The 24,781-nt window shown below is 40.8% G+C and overlaps 1 protein-coding gene across 4 annotated transcripts in view; it reads right to left on the minus strand.

The window, feature by feature from the left end:
• Positions 1–24,781, minus strand: part of camk1b (calcium/calmodulin-dependent protein kinase Ib) — a 157,631-nt gene that overhangs the window by 26,245 nt on the left and 106,605 nt on the right. For all 4 annotated transcript variants that reach the window (XM_034166958.1, XM_034166961.1, XM_034166957.1 and 1 more), the window contains one exon: positions 11,129–11,260. In XM_034166958.1, coding sequence (XP_034022849.1) covers positions 11,129–11,260 — 132 coding nt within the window. The remainder of the gene's footprint in view (positions 1–11,128; positions 11,261–24,781) is intronic.

Consider the following 24,781-nt stretch of genomic DNA (forward strand, 5'->3'; position numbering starts at 1 on the left):
TCAAAAGCAGCACTGAGGTCTAACAGAACAAGCACAGAGATGAGTCCACTGTCCGAGGCCATAAGAAGATCATTTGTAACCTTCACTAATGCTGTTTCTGTACTATGATGAATTCTAAAACCTGACTGAAACTCTTCAAATAGACCATTCCTCTGCAGATGATCAGTTAGCTGTTTTACAACTACCCTTTCAAGAATTTTTGAGAGAAAAGGAAGGTTGGAGATTGGCCTATAATTAGCTAAGATAGCTGGGTCAAGTGATGGCTTTTTAAGTAATGGTTTAATTACTGCCACCTTAAAAGCCTGTGGTACATAGCCAACTAACAAAGATAGATTGATCATATTTAAGATCGAAGCATTAAATAATGGTAGGGCTTCCTTGAGCAGCCTGGTAGGAATGGGGTCTAATAAACATGTTGATGGTTTGGATGAAGTAACTAATGAAAATAACTCAGACAGAACAATCGGAGAGAATGAGTCTAACCAAATACCGGCATCACTGAAAGCAGCCAAAGATAACGTTACGTCTTTGGGATGGTTATGAGTAATTTTTTCTCTAATAGTTAAAATTTTGTTAGCAAAGAAAGTCATGAAGTCATTACTAGTTAAAGTTAATGGAATACTCAGCTCAATAGAGCTCTGACTCTTTGTCAGCCTGGCTACAGTGCTGAAAAGAAACCTGGGGTTGTTCTTATTTTCTTCAATTAGTGATGAGTAGAAAGATGTCCTAGCTTTACGGAGGGCTTTTTTTTATAGAGCAACAGACTCTTTTTCCAGGCTAAGTGAAGATCTTCTAAATTAGTGAGACGCCATTTCCTCTCCAACTTACGGGTTATCTGCTTTAAGCTACGAGTTTGTGAGTTATACCACGGAGTCAGGCACTTCTGATTTAAAGCTCTTTTTCAGAGGAGCTACAGCATCCAAAGTTGTCTTCAATGAGGATGTAAAACTACTGACGAGATACTCTATCTCACTTACAGAGTTTAGGTAGCTACTCTGCACTGTGTTGGTATATGGCATTAGAGAACATAAAGAAGGAATCATATCCTTAAACCTAGTTACAGCGCTTTCTGAAAGACTTCTAGTGTAATGAAACTTATTCCCCACTGCTGGGTAGTCCATCAGAGTAAATGTAAATGTTATTAAGAAATGATCAGACAGAAGGGAGTTTTCAGGGAATACTGTTAAGTCTTCTATTTCCATACCATAAGTCAGAACAAGATCTAAGATATGATTAAAGTGGTGGGTGGACTCATTTACTTTTTGAGCAAAGCCAATAGAGTCTAATAATAGATTAAATGCAGTGTTGAGGCTGTCATTCTCAGCATCTGTGTGGATGTTAAAATCGCCCACTATAATTATCTTATCTGAGCTAAGCACTAAGTCAGACAAAAGGTCTGAAAATTCACAGAGAAACTCACAGTAACGACCAGGTGGACGATAGATAATAAATAAAACTGTTTTTTGGGACTTCCAATTTGGATGGACAAGACTAAAAGTCAAGCTTTCAAATGAATTAAAGCTCTGTCTGGGTTTTTGATTAATTAATAAGCTGGAATGGAAGATTGTTGCTAATCCTCCGCCCCGGCCCGTGCTACGAGCATTCTGACAGTTAGCGTGACTCGGGGGTGTTGACTCATTTAAACTAACATATTCATCCTGCTGTAACCAGGTTTCTGTAAGGCAGAATAAATCAATATGTTGATCAATTATTATATCATTTACCAACAGGGACTTAGAAGAGAGAGACCTAATGTTTAATAGACCACATTTAACTGTTTTAGTCTGTGGTGCAGTTGAAGGTGCTATATTATTTTTTCTTTTTGAATTTTTATGCTTAAATAGATTTTTGCTGGTTATTGGTGGTCTGGGAGCAGGCACCGTCTCTACAGGAATGGGGTAATGAGGGGATGGAAGGGGGAGAGAAGCTGCAGAGAGGTGTGTAAGACTACAACTCTGCTTCCTGGTCCCAACCCTGGATAGTCACGGTTTGGAGGATTTAAGAAAATTGGCCAGATTTCTAGAAATGAGAGCTGCTCCATCCAAAGTGGGATGGATGCCGTCTCTCCTAACAAGACCAGGTTTTCCCCAGAAGCTTTGCCAATTATCTATGAAGCCCACCTCATTTTTTTTATCAGCGTAATGACTTTGAGCCTGAAATAGTAATTTCTTTAGATGCGCAAAAAGCATTTGATATAGTGGAATATAACTTTTTGTTTGCAACACTTAAAAAATTTGGTTTCGGCCCTACTTTTTGCTCCTGGATTAGCATTTTGTATGCATTGCCACAAGCAGCAATACGCACAAACAAGGTTTTATCTAGTTTTTTCCCCTCTATCTCGTGGGGCCAGACAAGGTTGTCTGCTTAGCCCCTTATTATTCAATATTGCTATCAAACCTTTGGCAGTATGACTGAGAGATGATGTACAGCTAGTTGGAATACAAAGAGGAGGACAAACTCATAAATTATCTCTGTATGCTGACAATCTCCTCCTCTTTCTTTCAGATCCGTACAATACTATTCCCTGTGCTCTTAAAATCTTCAGTTCATTTGGTCAGGTATCAGGTTACAAGTTGAATTTATCTAAAAGCGTCCTTTTTACAATAAATAAGAAAGCGCAGCAGCTGGATTTCCAGAGTTTCCCCTTTAAGGTGTGTAAAAAACACTTTAATTACCTGGGGGTCAGCGTTACTTACAACTACGAGTCGTTGTTTACCAAAAACTTTACAGGCGCACTGGATAAAGCTAAACAGGATATGGATAAATGGTCCAAACTCCCGCTGTCGTTAGTTGGAAGGGTCAACCTAGTAAAAATGGTAATTCTGCCCAGACTTCTTTATTTATTCCAGACTGTGCCGGTTTTCATTCCCAAAGCTTATTTTAAAGAATTTAATAGATACTTGTCCGGGTTTCTTTGGAATAGAAATATACCCCGAATTAGGAGAGAGTTTTTAGAAAGACCAAGAGATGATGGTGGGCTTGCTTTACCAAATTTTCTTTATTACTATTGGGCCACGGACATTCAGAAACTGTTATTCTGGCTTGCAGACGCTTCAGATATAGAGGTTCCAGTCTGGGTCTCTATGGAGAAGTGTTCTTGTAACCCAGCTTCACTTGGCTCTTTATTGTGTAGTTCGCTGCCTCTGAGTAAACATCACTGGACAAATAATTTGATAGTCAAGGGCTCATTGAGAATTTGGTTCCAATTTCGTACTCATTTTGGATTTAGAGGCGCCATAGCTGCAACTCCTATTCAGTCTAATGTTAACTTCCCCCATTCTCTGATTGACCCATCTTTTCAATTGTGGCATAGGAAGGGTCTGTCCTGTGTAAAGAATCTTTTTAAGGATGGCGAATTGGCCTCATTTGAACAGCTGAAAAAGGACTTTGACTTATTACAATCAGACTTTTTTAGATATTTACAGATTCGCAGTTTTGTGAAAACAACTTTCTCCTTGACTCTTCCACAAAAAAAACTGGTTGGATGAATGTTTAGAGTTGGATCCATGTGATAAAGGTCTAGTGTCAATTTTGTATAGTAAAATTCAAGGTGCGGCATCCGCACCTTGATGCGGCATATATATATATATATATATATTATATATAATAAATAAAAATAAATACACATGACAAAGTGACCTAGTGCATTTCTGCAGCTTATTCAGGGGCGGGGTGTGGTAGTGATTGGTTCTTAGCATCCTAAGTGTTGTGTGGTGGGGGAGGCGGGGAGGGGGTTGATGGAGGCCACAGCTCTCTGAAAGAAGCTGCTCCTCAATCTGTTGGTCTGAGTCTTTAGGGTTCTGAATGTTTGGCCGGATGGGAGGGGAACAAACAGTTTGTGACCTGGGTTGTTGGGGTCCCTGCTGATATTGCTAGCCCTCCTCTGTAGGCGGCTGGCATACACTCTATAGTTGGAATAGATTCTATAGTTATTCAAGCGAAGTCTCTCCGGTTCTCTGCTGTGCAGCTGGAGTACCACAATGTGGCACTGTACTAGAGGATATTGTTCTCCTGCTGAAATTCACAGCCTGAGTGAGGAGTCAGTCTGGTAAGTAATGATGAAAAAGGCACATATCAATTTGATCAAATTTGCAATCACAAGTACTTGTGTGTTTCATCTAAAGCCTACTTTGTGACAATGCTGCCACTCAGTTTAAAGTTCCCGTTGTCAAGTCATGTTTTAACCTTTTGTTTTCAGTTTCCGCTTTTCACTTCCCCTCTGATAGTTCTTCCTGTTTGTTTATTTTTTTAATCACTTTGTTCACATCTCTGTTATTTAAACAATTCTCATGAATCCTTGTGTCCCTCAGCGCCAGTACACAGTAAAATCACCAGGGTTAGCTTAACAATGGTGATTTTACTGTGTACATCTAATGTATTTGTCGTTCGTACCGCCTTGTGATTCATTGTTGCAGATCTATGCTTGTGTCTGTTTACCCTCATCATCTCTCACCAAATTGTAGCTGCCTACAACGTCTCGTACATCTGTTGCTACAACTATTTGCGCACACCAGTGGCTGAAAAACAGACTGTGCCCTGTGAGAGCCCATTCGATCACTCGCGCGGCAGGTGTCGGTCATTTTACATAACAAATAACGAAAATGAATGACCACATAACATAGAGTGACACATTGGTCAGAGCACTGAACGGACAAGGGCGTGTCTGCTCAAAGCCGCTGCTGTTAGATCTCTACTCCTGGGCGTCCCAGCTGGAGAACACGTGCCGTGTTTTGAAGGACGTGAACTTACAACATTCCTCTGTGAGGTGTGTATCTCTTCCTACTGTCCTCACTTGGATATACATACAACATCTTTCTCCTTTGCGCCGGGCTGCAGCGACTGCACACAGCGCACCTCGTCCATGTCCTTGCTGATTTCAGCCATTTTTCCATGTCATTTACAGAACAGCGATGGTAGCACAGTGGTGAAGTTTCTGGCTAGCAATCAGAGGTTGCAAGTTTGAATCCCGTGGGTGGCATGTATATTTCTTTTTTGTCACAGCAGCTGTGCGATATGGTTACACATGCTCCAGCTGCTCACACTGCGTTCACATGCATGAAACCATAGCAGCAGTATCGTTCATGCCTGCCCGTCGGCTCGATGTTTTTGTGGTTCGCTCATACGATCGGTTTTGCCGAGATTTGCCCTGATTTGTACTATGTATGAAGGGGCCTTTAGGACCTCACAGTAGACAACCTTCTGAATGCAACAAGACGTACAAGAAGAATGGGCATGGTTGGCCACAAGCTAGCCACCTTCTTGTTTTGAGGCAGGCGTACTAACTACTTGTGCCATCATGGTGCTGCTTTCACCTTTGCAATGGGTGTGCATCTCTCTTATGAAATGAAAAGACATGTATCTACCGTAGCTACAGGGGTGACGATACGACACAGGAATAAAAATAAGAAAGAACTTACTTTATTAAGCCCAAAGGAAATTATTTTGCCAGAGTTCCGAAACAGTAAACACTGTTTGTCTTTTTTTACAATAACAATAAGTACAACATGTTTATGCAAAATGACTGAAAGACACTTGCACAAGATGCTTGACAGTATTGCACTTAGCTCTGAGTAACTGAAAATTCTGATCATTATGTATTCATCCTGCAGAAGGGGGAGGAATTATACAGTCTGATTGCACAGATAGGAAGGACCTCCTGTGGCATTCTGTGGTGCACCTCGGTGGCCTCAGTCTTTGTCTGAAGGTGCTCTGTCAGGACATCAGTGTGGCATGCAGGGGATGGGAGGTGTCCTGGATGGTGAGCAGTTTCCTCAACATCCTCCTCTCCGACACCTGCACCACAGACTCCAGATCCACCCCAGGACAGAGCCAGCTCTCCTGATGAGCTGGTTGAGTTTGTTCATGCCAGCTGCCTTCAGCGTGCTGGCACAGCACACTAGAGCACAGAAGATAACACTGGAGATCAGAGTGATAAAACATCTGCGACATATTTCTGCAGACACTGAAAGGTCTGAGCCTTCCGAGAAAGTACAGTCGGCTCTGAACTTTCTTATACACAGGATCTGTGTTTACAGTTCAGTCCAGTTTGTTGTCTTTGTGTACACCGAGGTACTTGTAGTAGTCCAAAATGTCCACCTCAGTTCCATTAATGGTAACTGGATTTGGACGGGTTTTTTGTCTTCTGAAATTCACTACCAGCTCCTTCGTCTTAGATATGTTGAGCTGTGGGTGGTTGAGTCCACATCACTCTACTAACCTGTCCACCACATTCCTGGATTCAGCCTCCTGGTCACTGCCGATGTAGCCCACAATGGCAAAGTCGTCCGAAAACGTCTGCAGGTGGCAGGACTGTGACCAGAACCTGAAGTCTGAGGTGTAGAGTGTGAACAGAAAGGGAGACAGGACCATCCCCTGTGATTCCCCTGTGCTCCTCTGGATTACATACACACTCTTTCACTACATGTCCCAGATTGTAACACTTGTTGTTCACGTACGATATACGATACGCTGTATCGTATGAGCATGATTCTTATGCTCATGCATCATTCGTATGAAATTATTCTTATTATGCAACAATTTGATGCAACTTAATACAGTGCAATACGATGAAATCTGATCTTTATCTAATGTAGACATTCATTTTCCATAATAGTTTAGAATAAGTTAAAAGTGGCATTGTTTACCTTCAAATATATACAGTATTTATGAAAAAATCAGGGATCTTCTTCAGGTTTTTACTAGTTTGTGTAGGGCATTACCATGGCCTCTGCTTACCTTTTGCTCACCACTGGGGACACCACCACATACAGTAGCAGAAAGTGCAGCACAGAAGATGAAGCCAGTTGATGCTAGCATAGCATCAATAACAAAGCAGAATTTTCCTGTTTTGAACTGGCGTGATAGTATGAACAAACTGTGAACCAAATGTAAAGTATAAACAGATGCATTCATCCATTATACTGTGTGCCACTATCAGAGGTGAAGAATGCTACTAACATGTTGATTTTATTTTTAATCTCACAAAGTTAAGCATTCCTATGGACAGTCTCATGAGAGTGTCACACTGATCTTTGTACTTTTACGAGAGTTTGAAGCAGCAATGAAACAAGGATAATGCAACTGATTTATACCCTTAAAATATTCCATAATTTGGTTCACAGAACATTTAAATAGACTCAGTGGTCAATTTGTTTACATAGTCATACCATATGTAAATGGGCCGCATTTGTATGGCACTTTCATAGTCAAAGCGCTTTACAGTCATGTCTCATATTCACAAACATACCCACGCTCACACACACACAACCTCTCTCTCACCGCTGTCAGGGTGCTACCATGCAAGGCACACCAGGAGCAACTTGGGGATTAAGAATTTTGCACAAGGGCCCATTAATGATTTTACAGCCTGACAGTGATTTGAACCAAGGACCCTCTGGTCACAAGCCCATCGCTTTAAGTAGTTGACCATCATCTCCCCAATAACGTTTCATCTATTACTTTAAATTTTTGATACAGTTAGTTACAGTTATAGTTACACCCCTCATTTAAATTCTAGGTTAGAGTAAAAATTCTTTCAGTTCAGATGCTCAAAGTGCATTACAGTGATGCCTCACAGTCACATAGTCACACACTGATATGAGCGTGCTGCTATTCAAGGAGCTCAACTGCACACTGGGAGCAAACTGTAGATTAAGGACCTTGCTCAAGGGCACCTTAATGAGTTACTTGTCTGATGGGGTATGAAGTTTACCTCTAAGGTCTCCAGGTCACCGTCACCAATTCCAACATTGTTTCTGCATCAAAAGCTGAAGTTTGTGCAGTTTAGTTTTAGTACAGACAGCAACCTACTCCTAATCAAGATATGAGACTCCAAACGCATCATTAATTTAACAGAAAATTAAAATCTGAAGGAATTTGAAAGATTTTCTCTTGCATTTACAATTAAAATCCATGCATGTCTACTTTTACCTTACTAGTAAAGTAAAAATTCCTCTTTTAGCAGGTGTGATTACTGTTCTCTCATATAACCTTTCTTGGCACCTTGTCTGCACCTGCATGTTAGAGGACTGCTGACAATACAAAGCAACACAAAGCACTTCAGGTATACATGAGCAAGCTGTGCACAACTCCTCCCCCTCTCATGTTGGATTACACCAAGTACTCTAATTAGGATAGAGAATGCATGGACACCTTAATTCATCTACTTAGCTCAGTGTGAAAGGATAGAGAGGGACCCAGTGAAGGTGGATGAGTGGTGGATTAAGTGTGCCGAGTGCACATACACGTGTGAAGACATGCGAGCTGAAGCATGTGCTTCGAGAAGGTCATGTATGTGTAGTAAATCTATTGGCTTTGATTTTTGTGCAGGTGTAGTAATCATTGTAGTAATGTGGATGTTAGGTTGGCTGACTGACAAAGAAGTGAAAATTCTAATGTGGCCTCTGTGCTTCATTTGCTGGCTGTACCTTCAGGTCTCACAGGAATTCACAATACCAAGTCATCAAATTATGGGCCAGATGGCAACTCTGGTGATGATTACATTTGTCATTTGGTTGAAACTTTGTTGCAGAGCTAGTCAGCCTAGTGATTATCGAACCCTTTGCTTTGAGAAGTTGGAGCGGATATATTTTGCACAGTCTGAAGCTTCTAAATTGCAAGTGTATTTGCAGCGTGTTCAATGGCAGTTTGTTATTTACACAGTTCATAATTTGAGTGCAATGTAAGATGAAGGCCGAAAAGGGGTTCAATTTAAGTCACTTAATTAATCATGGGTGTGTTTTGGGCATAACATGAATTCATCAATCAGGGTTTCATTGGTTATTCCCTTTCATAGCTGTGTGTGCTTGACCCTGGCACATAGCTATTTCGATGGCCAACTCAGTAGGTGAGAGAAGTGAGGTTTTCTGGGGAGCATACAGATTGCAGATCATTTACAGGAGGAGCAGTCGTCCCACAATGTTCCCTGATGTAAAACAATTAAGCGCCTTGTTCCTGTGACATCTCCTCCAACTATCCAATTTCCTTGAAGTCCTATCAGTCACAAACAGAACCCTGCTGCTTCTGGACCTTCCCCATCTCCGTGTTCCCCTTCTGTGAACCCAGGGAGGAAGACAATCAGTGTAAAAATATGGTGCCAACCAGAGTTACTAAAATTTTGTGTTTTTCCATGAGTGTTTACTTTAATTACATTTTTAATGGGTTTCCATTTTAGTTTTGTTTTTGCTTGAGGAGTGATGATGAGAAGAAGAATGTTAATGCAGATCCCTGTGTGTACAAGCAGGGTGTACACATGTAATGAGTTTCTGAACTGCATAAATAGCAGAAAAGCTCTATGGTCTACGTACTTTAGGTTTTTGGCAGCCTATGGTACATTTGTTTTCTGCTGCGTCACGATCACACTGCACAACACTGTGCCTGATTCTACCTCATGTTAAGACCAACACACCCAAGGACACATGGATGAGCACAGGTTGATACTGAAACAACATGGGTGCCGGCCATGAAAATGACAACTTTGTCAGTCCAAATTAACACTGACACACTCTGTGCTGTGTGCTGCATTGCACCGGGTAAGGTAGGGCCATGTTTATGAAAGAAATTACTTTTTTGGGCTGAAAAAGCAAAGTATTACTGTAAAAAAAAAAAAAAAAAAAAAAAGCAAAACAAAACAAAATTTAGGAAGCGATCATTTTCATTCACTTCCTACAATTTTCATTGCAATACATTATCTAAGATATTTACGCTTCTCTCTCTCTGACTGGCATCAGAGCAGCAGATCCGATATGGATCAACATGTTGATTTGGCACATGCTTTGCGGCCAGATGCTCTTCCTGACGCAATGCCACATTACATGGAGAATGGGCACAGGTGGTATTGAACCGGGAACCTTCTGTTTTGAAAGCAAGAGCACTAACATTATAAAACAATGTTAGTGCAGATATACAGAAATCAGCACAACACCTTCTATCTACCCAAGTGAATTAATATTTTAGATTTTTTAAAACTACAGGCCACACTCAGTCCCTGATTCTGCTCCACCCAGAGAATTGAGGCTTAGAATGACATATTACAACGACTTATGCCAATTCTGTGCATGCGCTGTGCGAACAGGAATGTTTAGGCCAACTTTCCTTCAGTTTACTTAGTTTGACAAATTTGTAACGGAGCTGCAGACTAAGCCTCATTGCTCTCATTCCACCATCCGTACCTCAGGAGGGATCATAGCTATATATTGGTTGGAGTTGTGTGTCTCCTGTAACCCAGGCAACAAAGACTCTAAAAATAACTGAAGGACCAGTGTAGATGAGGCATTTTCATGACAGCCTATAATTCCTCACATCTATAGAAAAGAATGTTTGAACTACTCCATAATTACAATGAATTTTGCTGTCGCTTTCTTTTGTCTTAAAATATTAATATGTTTTTCTGGCAGAAAGAAAAATTAGACATTAGCTGATTGGAGTGAAATTCTGTGTAGTAGGTTTTGTAAGCATGAGGCAATGACAGGCATGTATGTGGTTATGGAAATTTTGATATATGAATACTGTGAATTTGGTTCATTAAATTTTAGCTATGCTGGTAAAATGCTGTGTACATGCAGTTATACTGAAGCTACAAAAGAAACTTGAAAAATCAAGTAATTTGTATTCAAGTCATTTTAATTTTGTTTTGCCATAATTTTAATGCAGATTACAGACAGTAGAAAAAGAGTGGCTGGAATATAAGATTAAAAAGTACATTCTATACAGGCCCTCAGGTCCATCGAACCAGTGCTTATCCTTGGAGACTGTAGGGTGAAATGTACGAGAGTCCACGACTCCCCCAAACAGGATGGCAGTCCATCGTAGGTTACTGTCTAGCCAAGACTGGTACCCACTTACAGCTGTGTGGACTAGGACAATGCAGAGAGGTGTCCTCTCCTAGTGGACACACCCGGAATCAAACCCCTTCTACTGGTTGGAACACAGGCCACAGAACCACCTGCTCTACATTTTTAAAAAAGTGGTTGAAATATAAGGACTAAATTATATATCTCCAAATCACAGCATGTGGTCATTCTGTCAATTCTTAAAATTTAAAGAAACATGATTAGAGATGATATTATAATATGCTAAAATTCTATTTTTATACTGGTCATTTAAAATTAAATTTAAAAAGTTCACTTACTTGCCCAGGACTGCTATTTCATTCTCGATGCTGTTCTCTTTACCCTCTAATGCCTTCTTTGGGATACATTTAATAGCCACCAATTTCTGCGTCCTCTTCTCCTCTGCAAGGACCACCTCAGAGAATGCTCCCCTGAAACACAGAGTGTCAGACCTCAGTCCAGTTATCACTGAACATTTATGTACATGCTCTTCACACACATGCAACACATGTATAGAAGAAATCTCCTATTTTCAAGTTAACGTAGCCTAATTGTGAGTTGGTTACATTTACATTTAAGTGCGGGTAGCAGTTCTCATCTGCTGGTACCAGATTGTGTCTACTTTTAACTGCAGTGTTTCAGTTGATGACTCAACATTTGAAGAAGTAATAACTTGTTCAGATTATGTAAAACCACAATATCAAATTCTGATGATTCTGTGCTCAATAAAGTAAGTAGTCACTGGGTGACAGATGGGGTACGCCCTGGACAGGCCACCAATATATCGCAGGTCCACATATAGACAGGCAAACACATACTCACTCTCACCTCCAGTCAATTTCAGTGATGATAAGCAAAAATCCTACAACCTGCTGGCTTCTTTACCTGGCACTCAGTGCTTTTTTAGTTCTTGTTTTTTAAGAGATACTTGCTTTTTTAGTTCTTGTTTTTTAAGAGATACTTGTTTGTTTTATTGCATGCCCTTCTATCTATTCCTACTGTTCTATGCTGCGATGTGACACTGAAATTTCCCCACTGAGGGATGAATAAAGGCTTTTCTTATCTTATCTTCATCCTTGGAACATACAGCAGGCCCACACCCAGACACCACAAGGCACATGCCGGCGCATAGGGCTCAATATTTTCAGCAAAGTCACAATTACTCAGGCAGCCACAAAAGAGGATCTAGCACCCATAACAACCTCTGACAACTCTTATTGGTAAATACAGTGAAATTCAAAGAGAGTCTCTGTTAGGTCATCCCACCAGATTTGTCAACATGATTAAGGAAGGTCAGGGTGTCCTATTCATAAGATCCTAATTTCTATCACCAAAAACAGCCCATAAAATCATGTGTCAAAAAATTAAAACAGTGTACAGACTGGTGGCCTCCAGTAAGATTTGCCACAATGGTAAATGGACTGCATTTAAATAGAGCTTTTCCATCTGCATCAGATGCTCAAAACACTTTACACATCAATGCCTCACATTTACCCCGATGCCAGGCTGCTGGCCTTAGTGATTTTCCGCTCAGGCTGGGATTTCAACCAAGGATCCTCTGGTCTCAAGCCCAACGCTTTAACCACTAGACCATCACTTGCCCCACAATCGCAAACAGGAATCTTGGATTCTTCCTGTTCTCATTAATTAAGTTAGAATAAGTAAGTAAGTAAGAGTTATTTATATAGCACTTGTGACTTATTAAGCTTCTTTTTAAAAGAATCTGTGCAGTGTAAGAACAGATGAAGGGCATTCTTGAGTTTTGTTGCAACAGTTTGAAATGCTCAATCCCATGAGTTTTAGTGTGTGGGGGACCAGCAACCTCTAATATGATGAGCTAAGCACCCAGGATGAAGAATAAGGTTTCAGCAGGTCTACAATGTACTCAGGAGCTTGTCTATGTAGGGACCTGAAAGTTAAAACTAAAACTTTAAAAATAATTACAAAATTTACAGGGAGCCAATGAAGAGAGGTTAAAAGTGGAGTGATGTGATTTCTTTTATTCATGCCAGTTAAAAGTCTCGTAGCAGCATTCTACACAATCTGAAGTCGATCCATAGCTAATTTGTTCAGACAAGTAAAAAAAAAACATTACAATAATCCAAACGAGAAGAAACAAAAGCATAGATAATCATTTCCAGTTAAGCCTTTGAGACCAGCAGTCTGCATTTTGAAATATTTCTTAAATGATAAAAGCAATTTCAAACCATGTGTTTTGATTCATGGAGAAGAAAAGATTTCTATATTTAACATGGGTAACTGGGAATGTCTGGAGGAGCCCACTGTCCGACAGGTCTTCAACTGGAGCGTTTCTGGTATCCCTTCTTCTTCCTGTTAAAAGGGAGTTTTTCCTTCCCACTGTCGCCAAGTGCTTGCTCATAGGGGGTCGTTTTGACCGTTGGGGTTTTTCTGTGATTATTGTATGGCTTTTGCCTTGCAATATAAAGCACCTTGGGGCAACTGTTGTTGTGATTTGGCGCTATATAAATAAATTGATTTGATTTGATCCCTGTGGAGGTTTGGGGCATTGAACCAGAATGGGCAATGTCCAAAACTTCCATTGCTGAAGCCGCAACGGGGAGCTGTGGCCTAAAGGTTGTAGGTCCCTCAAGGGGCAGCAACCCTCAAACAGCGTGGTGGACACCGGCGGTCAGGGAAGCCGTCCGACTGAAGAGGGAGTGCTTCCGGGATACGTTGGAGGCAATTTCAAGGTACCGACAGGCCTGAAGGGCAGCAGCCTCTGCTGTGAGGGAGGCAAAGCAGCGAGTTTGGGAGGAGTTGGAGAAGGACTTTCAGTTGGCACCAAAGTGATTCTGGCAGAACATGCGGCACCTCAGGAGAGGAAAACAGGGAACCATCTAAGCTGTCTACAGTAAGGATGGAATTCTGTTGACCTCAACTGAGGATGTAATCAGGTGCTAGAAGGAACACATTGAGGAACTCCTGCATCAGACTGGAGTGCCCTCTATAGAAGAGGCAGAGCTGAAAGCTGATGGGGGATCATCATCATCAATTTCCCTGGTGGAAGTTACTGAGGTAATCAAAATACTCTGCATTGGCAAAGCAAAGCACCGGGGGCTGATGAGGTCCATCCAGAAATGCTGAATGCTCTGGTTGTGGAGGGACTGTCTTGGATGTGACTTCTCTTCAACATTGTGTGGCAGTCTGGGACAGTGCCTATGGACTGGCAAACTGGGGTGGTGGTCCCCCATATTTAAAAAGGGGGACCAGAGTGTGCCAACTACAGGGGCATCACACTACTCAGCCTCTGTGGTAAAGTCTACTCCAGGGTGCTGGAAAGGAGGATTCGGCCTATAACCTCGGACTGAAGAGGAACAATGTGGGTTCCGTCCTGGTCGTGGAACAACGGACCAGCTCCTCACTCACACAAGAATCCTGGAGGGGGCCTGAGAGTATGCCCATTCAGTCTACATGTGTTTTGAGGACTTGGAGAAGGTGTATGATCGGGTACCCCGGGAGATACTGTGGGAGGTGGTGTGGGAGTATGTATTGAGGGGGTCCTTTCTCAGGGCCATCTCTGTACTCACAAAGCGAAAGCTGTGTTTGGGTTCTTAGGAGTAAATTGGACTTGTTTCCAGTGGAGGCTGGACTCTGCCAGGGCTGTGCCTTGTCATCAATCCTGTTTGTGATCCTGTTTCATGGACAGGATATCAAGGCATAGTCGGGGGGAGGAGGGTCTTCAGTTTGGTTGGCTCAGGTTCTCATCACTACTTTTCGCAGATGACGTAGTCCTGTTAACTTCATTGGCCTGTGACCTTCAGCACTCACTGGATTGGTTCGCAGCCAATTGGCAAGGACGAGGCTCAGCACCTCTAAATCTGAGGCCATGGTTCTCAGCAGGATACCGATGGATTGCCTAATTCAGATAGGGAATGAGGACTTGCCCGAAGTGAAGGAGTTCAAGTATGTCGGGGTCTTGTTCACGAGTGAGGGGAAAAGGAAGCGTGATACCCGCACTGTTGTGACAAAAAGAGAGCTGAGCCAAAAGGCGAAGCTCTCGATCTATTGGTCAATATCTCCACACTAGCTTGGGAATGTCTCAGTACCCCCCAGTCAGAGGTGGTTAGTGTGGCCTGGGAAAGGGAAGTTTGGGGTCTCCTGCTGTAGCTGTTGCCCCATGACCCGGCCCCGGATAAGCAGTTGAAGACGAGTGATGAGTGAGTTGGTATTTACGTTTAACTTTATTTTATTTATTGTTTTTTCATTCATCCATCCATTTTCTATATTGCTTACTCCAATTAAGGGTCACGGTGTGTTTATTCATTTATTTTCAATATGTGGACAACCAAACAGAATCTCTTTAGTTCAGATGATATTTTTTTCATCTCTTCTGCAACTGAAGTTGCAGGAAATGGCTTACATTGGTATCTGAAAAAGACAAAGTGCTACAGCTTCTCTGCACAAATTACACCCAAGTATTCACTTTTGTGGATCATGATTCATCTTGGTGTCTCAAATTTGTTGAACACATTCAAAACCTTCCCAATTAGTTACAATGTTCTACAACAGTACGGCACATTTTCATGCCCCAATTAGGTATCCAATTGTCGGGTGTCAAAAATAGGTAATGGAAGACCGGCTGCACTCCTTTAATAACATTTACTTTACTGCTGTGAATTCATGTTTCAATGTAATTGACATATTTCAGACATTTTAACAATTTTCATTAAACTGCTTAAAGTTTTTATGCATACTGTATGCATATTTGGATGCAAATATTAATTTCACAGACCCTCCACCACACAGTAATGTATATTTGAGTTGTATCTTGTGTGTGTGTGTAATATCCAACATATTGTAACTTTAAATTGCTCTGTAAATCTACTATCGACTGGACAACCCATTATAAATATATTTGTGATGTTCTTAGTGTAAAATGTCAATGTCAAGCATAGCAACAGATGTGAAAACTACAACTAAGCTCAAAAATTAGACCATTTTCCCATGACCCCAAAACCCTACACAGCCAGTCTCTGGAGGTTTTGGCCAACATTCAGGGTGCTTTGACACAAACACAATGTTGCACAATAGCGAAGCCATTTGAGAATTCAAGCAAACAAAACATTTAACACATTATATGTGTGTTAGTGCAATAATTTCAATAAGAGCATTACCAGAAACAGTGATTTCTTTCAGTGTGGGAAAATAGTGTAGAAAGTCTTCCTGTAGCTGTTGTAGGGTAAATTAAACTGTCAAGCCCCTTTCACACAGAAGGTGTGTGTGTGGTACACAGGTAGTACTCACCATTATCCACCACTGCAACCCATCACTACAAACACATCACACAACGCCAGGTTTGTGAAGTGAGTATCATCTAACAATACATTATCAGCTATGCCATTTTGAAATGTTGGCAGAATAACATGCTGAAATCTGGTTCGAAAATATTTTGTCCTCTGTAGAAGTGTCTTTACAACAAAGGTGCACTTGCAAATTACAAAATGCCAAAATACTCCCTGAGACAAGCACATGTGTAAATACTTGCATATGTATGTATAAGTGATATGACCGTAGGGAGGCAGGAATGTTACATGATACACTCAGTTTGTGCCTTCTCATTCACAGATATCATAGGTGCAGTGAATCTTGCCATTATATCTGGTCAGATATTTGCATGATCTATAGACCACAGATCATCTCTGTACAATGACCACAGCTGTGCCCAGCTGCTTATAGTTAGTAAGATTAAAATGTTCTAAGTACAAATGGTGCAGTGTAATTGACTTTTTATGGTGTTTTGCTATACATGGAAGTTCATAACATGATTTGAATTTGCTGTTATAGAACAATAAAAACTATAATGGGTAATCAGAGATAATAACACCTGCATCTTACATATTTGACAATGATGCGAATAACGTCTTTGTGATTCAGTGTTATTATAATATCTAATTCAGCGTGGCCTTGATATTCTGTCTGTCCACTAATAGAGGACCTGGCCTGACAACATGTAGACCTGGTTTCAAATCTCGCTTAGGGAATAACCCTGTTGTTTCTGATGGTTTGCGGACATTCATGCTGGTTATACAGTCACTGGTTATACGGCTATTTGTAACCGTATAACAGAGTGAATGTCCACAAATTATCAGACACAAGGGGGTTAATCCCATTCTAATTCATTTCCATTGTTTGCACTGTTTATTCTTCTGTAGGTAATTCGGTTGGCAAGGCTTAACGGCGAACCGAGGCAGTGTTGCTCCAACAGGGGTCATCCATCAAACATGAAAATCTATCAAATCCATCAAATGTGAAACAGTAATTGTGTATCAGAATCCACATCAATACTTTCATATGGTAGCTTAAATTCACCCATTCAGGCGGCGACGTCGGTACGCAACTTTCTCTCGCTCTCAGCTAACAGCGCTGACAGCTAGAAGCACGCGTAGCCAGTGTTCTGTTGAATTGTGCATCTCGTCGCGTAAATCGACACTTCTGCGTCCCGACAATACTGCGCATGTGTGCGCATGTGCAGTTGCGCAGAGGACAGGAATGACATTTAACAGGAGTGACATCTCGTCAGAACACTGGTCAGGGCGCGGAGTAATACATCCGAATGTGAAACAGTCGAACACTTTGCCACCGTTAGCCTGATATTATATGGTCTGAAATCTCACATGCTTAACCATTCAGATTCACGGAAAAAATGTAATTGGATTACAATGTAGGTCTTACTTCTTCTGGCCAAAAGTGAACCACTTTATCCTTGAATAATACACAATCCTTCTGCCATTTTTCCATCCATACTGGTTCCAGATTATTTGAGTTCAGTTATGACCTTGAAATGTTCATGTTTCAACAACATCAAAGTCAAAGATCATTGTGGCCAAGGGAAAAAGGTGGCATAGGATTTCATTTTCATGCTTAACACCTTAATGTTAGCTCAAGAGTTTGGTAGAGGATATTGATATCTACTACATTCTATTGAAAAATGTGAGGCAGTTAAAGAGTTAATAGGACCCATAGCTGTATGACATTGGTGTCACATCCTGCAACACTACTAAACTACTGAGAAGCTAAAAGGTTTATATGGTCACATTTGTCATTATTTTTTCCTACTCTAATTTTCTGTTATCTTGGTTTAATGAATTGTATTGATACACTGGAAGTGTTTTACGCAACACTGATTTGTTTTCTATTATTTAGGACATTTCCTGGCACTGCTAGCATAGCTAGTTAGCATTAGCTTGCACAAACCCACAGGAGGTTTTGGTATCTGCTAAATATAATTTCTGACACAATGGTATATGCTAGTTGTATCATGATGTCAGATAGGGTGGCTCTACTACTACTAGTCATATCTCTAGAACAAGTCAAAGCTGTTACAAGTTATGGGCACTCCAGATAGCATTAGGTCAGGGCCAGCTAGTGCCAGTAAACATTAACTTAGGTTTTTTGGTGGGCAAAGTATTTGTGACTTTTCTGCGGTGTAACAACACACACAAAGCCAACCAAGGATCTGTTTTGTTGCCCATCAATTTGCAGTCCGGGCTATCAACGCCAAACCAGTTTTCTGCACTTGTGAGCCCTACTGGACCAAAAAAACCTCACACCAGTACAGGTGTCTTCATTATCAGCTAAATCAGACTACAGTCACTAGCTCATGTTAAAACATTGACCACTGGTCAGAGCATCTGATACGGCTTGTCATTTTAGGGTGATTACTTTGGACAGGCTAGGACAGACACGAGAACATGACACTAGATATAGCAAGACTGCCATTCATGTTGGTGTGAGTGACATGAGGCTGCAACAGTCTGAGGACACAAAGAGAGACACAGCGAGGACTTGTGTCCTCAGTAAAAAGATGTGTTAGCATTGATTAATTAGCTCTCCCATTTTCCTACTTAGGAAAATGGTAATCTATGAATCTACAGTAGGTTAACATCCTTATATAGATGGTTGGCAAACCTCTGGAGAGAATAGGGTTTTGATAACTGGCCTCTTTCTAGGATCACCGTGGCTTGCTGATGCTGGATGGTCTTACTGGGACCCTACTTGGGACGGCACCACCATCTTATCTAGAAATATAGAGTTTTACAGCAGTGGTGAATTTAGAGTTTTACAGCGGTGCTGACATGAGAAAATTACAGCAGACTGTGGAGCAAGTGATCAGAGAGCCTGCTTGGCTAAGTCCTAAGGTGGGCTTGGACTCCAGTAGCTTAGCTGGTACACTAAGTCAGGAGAGCCGGTCTGCTAATAGTGTAAGGTGTGTGAAAGGTCAAGAACTTTTTCAAATTGAGACTGTGTCCTGCCCCCACTGGGTTGCTCTCTCCATGTATAATTAGTATAAAATACAAAAATGTGATGCCCATTTACACCGGAGAAGAAACAGTACAAAAAAAAAAAAAAAAAAATCGACAGTGTCTCTTTCAGCATGAATCTTATGAATGGGTGGCCTGAAGCATGCCAGGGGGACACCTTTTATCTTCTACCAAGGATGTTAGTCTGGAACACCCAGTCTGGATGGCTGGATCCTGCATCAAGACAGCCACGGAGTGTGGACAAGGTGGGGTCACTCGGAATTAGTCACTTCACGGACATATGCGAAGTTCAGCTTGTTTGGAGTAACATCCTGGATACGTTTTGGATAACAGTGAACCTGAATGGAGGTTGACTGCATAGGAATTTTACAGATGTCACTTTAATGCATAGCAGAATGTCAATAAATAAGTAAACTGACTTGTAGTGACTCAGTTGAGAGCAGATCCACCAAATGGGAAGGAGTGTAAGGTAAGCAGCTAAATGTATAATCTGTCATTACTTGAAATATTTCACCTCCCCTGGGGGTGAAATATTAGAAAGTTAGAAAGTCACATCACCTTGTTTCACTCTGGATCATCAGAACAGATCCAAGGTGGATCTAGCTGTGTGCTGATTTAGCTGGATGCCCTTCCCGACGTTAAGCACGCAATACATGGAGAATGAGCAAAGGTGGCCTTGAACGAGGAACCTTATGCTCTGGAAACAAGCACACTTAGTCACTTGCCCACAATGTACTTACACGTCTGCCACAATTCCAGACTTTTTTTGAACATTATAAACTGGGACAAATGCTTGAAAAGGCTGAGAACTGGACTCGTTTCCAGTGGAGGCTGGCCTCTGCCAGGCATAGTCGGGGGAGAGGAGGGTCTTCAGTTTGGTTGGCTCAGGTTCTCATCACTACTTTTCGCAGATGACTTTTCGCAGAGGTCCTGTTAACTTCATTGGCCTGTGACCTTCAGCACTCACTGGATTGGTTCGCAGCTGGTTCACAAGGACGAGGATCGGCACCAGTGGTGGGCACAGATAACCAAAAAATTAACTTTGATAACAGATAATAAGATAACTGAAAAGTTATCTTTGATAAAGATAAACCGATAAACCACCCAAAAATGTATCGCAAGTTACAGACAATCGATAACCGATAAATTCCGGTGTTGTCTATGGGACATTTGCAGTTACTAAAGAGCTGAAATTGATTTTTAACACGATCGCTTTTGAAAGAATCAAAAGACCTAAAGAATAAGCAAGAATGTTTGACCATGCTGCCCCCTGCAGGAAGCACCACAGACAAATCCTGAGAGCACCCACAAAATCAACTCTTTACTAATCATAATCATTTTTTTTTTCAACATTCTGCCCCTGCTGGAAGCTCTTGTTTACAACAGCACTCCCACCACAGAGGCACACCAAGAGCAGCCATAAAGCCAGCCATCCCTATCAATTTCAACACTCCGGTCAGGCGGAGGTCTTGAAAAATAAAGTCATACTAACTTATGGTTTTTTGAAAATACTGATAGAATAACTCCATTAATGTCAATTCTGTCATTTGTACAAAGTTAAAATATAACATATATCTTTTAATGTTGTATAAGGCACTAATTCTGAGGTTTTGTAACAAACACAGACCACAAAGCATTCTGGGTAAAAGTGCTAAACAGTGATTGGTTCAGTAATCCATTACGTAAACCAAAAAAAAGCCCTCCGTAAAGCTAGGACATCTTTCTACTCATCACTAATTGAAGAAAATAAGAACAACCCCAGGTTTCTTTTCAGCACTGTAGCCAGGCTGACAAAGAGTCAGAGCTCTATTGAGCTGAGTATTCCATTAACTTTAACTAGTAATGACTTCATGACTTTCTTTGCTAACAAAATTTTAACTATTAGAGAAAAAATTACTCATAACCATCCCAAAGACGTATCGTTATCTTTGGCTGCTTTCAGTGATGCCGGTATTTGGTTAGACTCATTCTCTCCGATTGTTCTGTCTGAGTTATTTTCATTAGTTACTTCATCCAAACCATCAACATGTTTATTAGACCCCATTCCTACCAGGCTGCTCAAGGAAGCCCTACCATTATTTAATGCTTCGATCTTAAATATGATCAATCTATCTTTGTTAGTTGGCTATGTACCACAGGCTTTTAAGGTGGCAGTAATTAAACCATTACTTAAAAAGCCATCACTTGACCCAGCTATCTTAGCTAATTATAGGCCAATCTCCAACCTTCCTTTTCTCTCAAAAATTCTTGAAAGGGTAGTTGTAAAACAGCTAACTGATCATCTGCAGAGGAATGGTCTATTTGAAGAGTTTCAGTCAGGTTTTAGAATTCATCATAGTACAGAAACGGCATTAGTGAAGGTTACAAATGATCTTCTTATGGCCTCGGACAGTGGACTCATCTCTGTGCTTGTTCTGTTAGACCTCAGTGCTGCTTTTGATACTGTTGACCATAAAATTTTATTACAGAGATTAGAGCATGCCATAGGTATTAAAGGCACTGCGCTGTGGTGGTTTGAATCATATTTGTCTAATAGATTACAATTTGTTCATGTACATGGGGAATCTTCTTCACAGACTAGGGTTAATTATGGAGTTCCACAAGGTTCTGTGCTAGGACCAATTTTATTCACTTTATACATGCTTCCCTTAGGTAGTATTATTAGACGGTATTGCTTAAATTTTCATTGTTATGCAGATGATACCCAGCTTTATCTATCCATGAAGCCAGAGGACACACACCAATTAGCTAAACTGCAGGATTGTCTTACAGACATAAAGACATGGATGACCTCTAATTTCCTGCTTTTAAACTCAGATAAAACTGAAGTTATTGTACTTGGCCCCACAAATCTTAGAAACATGGTGTCTAACCAGATCCTTACTCTGGATGGCATTGCCCTGGCCTCTAGTAATACTGTGAGAAATCTTGGAGTCATTTTTGATCAGGATATGTCATTCAAAGCGCATATTAAACAAATATGTAGGACTGCTTTTTTGCATTTACGCAATATCTCTAAAATCAGAAAGGTCTTGTCTCAGAGTGATGCTGAAAAACTAATTCATGCATTTATTTCCTCTAGGCTGGACTATTGTAATTCATTATTATCAGGTTGTCCTAAAAGTTCCCTAAAAAGCCTTCAGTTAATTCAAAATGCTGCAGCTAGAGTACTGACGGGGACTAGAAGGAGAGAGCATATCTCACCCATATTGGCCTCTCTTCATTGGCTTCCTGTTAATTCTAGAATAGAATTTAAAATTCTTCTTCTTACTTATAAGGTTTTGAATAATCAGGTCCCATCTTATCTTAGGGACCTCGTAGTACCATATAACCCCAATAGAGCGCTTCGCTCTCAGACTGCAGGTTTACTTGTAGTTCCTAGGGTTTGTAAGAGTAGATTGGGAGGCAGAGCCTTCAGCTTTCAGGCTCCTCTCCTGTGGAACCAGCTCCCAATTCAGATCAGGGAGACAGACACCCTCTCTACTTTTAAGATTAGTAAGTAAGTAAGTAAATTTATTTATATAGTGCCTTTCACAGACATAAGGCCATGTACACACGTTGTCGGGTATTTGTAAAACCGAATATCTTACCCTTTCAGTTTGGGGAAAAAACTTCATCCACACTACGTCGTTTAAAAAAAAAAAAAAATCCATCCACATCGAACCGTATAAATGTGTTGTAATTAGTCTGCCAAACCTTTGGGTGGTGGTACTGATTAAAATTCTATCCAATCAAGAGCCTTATTCTCTTGTCGTCACTTCCACAAAAACTAAAAACATGGCACCAACCTCGTTCGTGTGGACCGATAATGAGTCGGAATTACTTCTAACCGTAGTTTTAGAATACAAAGTTAACATATATGCACACAAAAAGCGCCTGGACAATGGACAATACCAACACTTTGAGAGCAGCCATGCACCCAGACGTTTAATACTGCCATGAACACTCCTGGCCAGTAGATGGCAGTAGCGGCCTTGAAAAAATGTCAAACAAAATTCCAGATAATCCGTGTCTGCTACATTTAAGATGCGTGGAATTTAACAAACGCAAATACACTAACGTCTATAAACCCAGAGAATATATTCACGAGAGTTTTAGGCACTAGAGTTTAATGCTGTTATCTGTGGACCCTGAACAGAGTGTCTGAAATGCATTTGTCCTGTCGTGAACGTCTGAGATTACCTTATGCTACCCATAATGCATTGCTGCCTGACACAGCATGTGCTCACAAAACCTTAAAAATGAACACATTACTTTAAAATGAAAACATATATCTGATATTTTCACTTTATAAACTTCAGACATGACAATAATTTTAAATAACTTGTCTAAAATGAGTGGTTAAAATTTGAACCATAAGTTAAACATGTATGCCTCTGGATGACTTGGTGACATTGCAATTATATTAGTATGGTGTTAAAGGAAATGACTTTTTTTTTGGTCACCAGTTCTCCTTTGCTTACAGACAATAGAGTGGTTTCTGATTGCAGAGGATAGAACAACATGCTTATTAGGAAACTTTTAACAGGTAGGTCTCAACAGCTTTAAAACTGTTTTTCACTGTTCAGCTTAGTTTAGTACATTATCGGTCTAAAAGTTATCAGGCGGTAATTCATCGGAAGATAATTAGTCCGATGATGGTTTTTAAATTTATCTAAAAAGATAATCCGATAATGAAAACATTATCTTCGATAATTATCTGTTATCGGATTATCGGAAGTGTGCCCACCACTGATCAGCACCTCTAAATCTGAGGCCATGGTTCTCAGCAGGATAACAATGGATTGCCTAATCCAGATAGGGAATGAGGACTTGCCTGAAGTGAAGGAGTTCAAGTACGTCGGGGTCTTGTTCACGAGTGAGGGGACAAGGGAGCATGATACCCGTACTGTTGTGAGGAAAAGGGAGCTGAGCCAAAAGGCAAAGCTCTTGATCTATTGGTCAATATCTCCACACTAGCTTGGGAATGCCTCAGTACCCCCAGAGGTGGCTGGGGGGTCTGTTGTAATGTGGATATTGGTGTACATCACTATACAATGACAAAAGTCCAGTACTCAATGATAAATCTTGCATTTAACAAGATAATTTCATTTCCAGGTCCACACCATTGTTTACTCTGACTGACCTTGTGATTTTTGGCGCTGTCATACTGAAAGCTTACAGAAGTCAAGTGATTATGCTGGGAGTGTAGTCTTGTGGTCACAAAACTGCCACAGAAAAGTCATTATGTTTGGCAGGAATCCAGTTGTGGAGGAGGGTGTCAGTGCCTCAGATTCCTTTGCAGCATCTGTAGGATTGAATTCTGACATTCTCCATATACCCACTCACAATCCAATAAGCTCTGGGGAAGTGCCAGCTATCGTTTCACACCAACCTTTGGTAAAATTTGCTATGAGGTCAGTGTTCCAACATTATTTTGCAATCACAACATGAAGTCTTACTTTCTTTCTTGAAAAGGCTCCATATTTTAATAGCAGTGCCACAGTACTCTATTTTCAACCACCAATTTTATACTTTTAATTCTGTGCATTTATATAAATCTAAAGCTTCTCCAAAAACCCAAAGTAAATAGTGTACTGTAAACCTAACAGTATAATGGTAAATGGACTGCATTTATATAGCGCTTTTCCATCTGAATCAGACGCTCAAAGCGCTTTACAATTATGCCTC

Source organism: Thalassophryne amazonica, chromosome 3 (genome assembly GCF_902500255.1).
Source record: "Thalassophryne amazonica chromosome 3, fThaAma1.1, whole genome shotgun sequence".
Lineage (NCBI taxonomy): Eukaryota > Metazoa > Chordata > Actinopteri > Batrachoidiformes > Batrachoididae > Thalassophryne > Thalassophryne amazonica.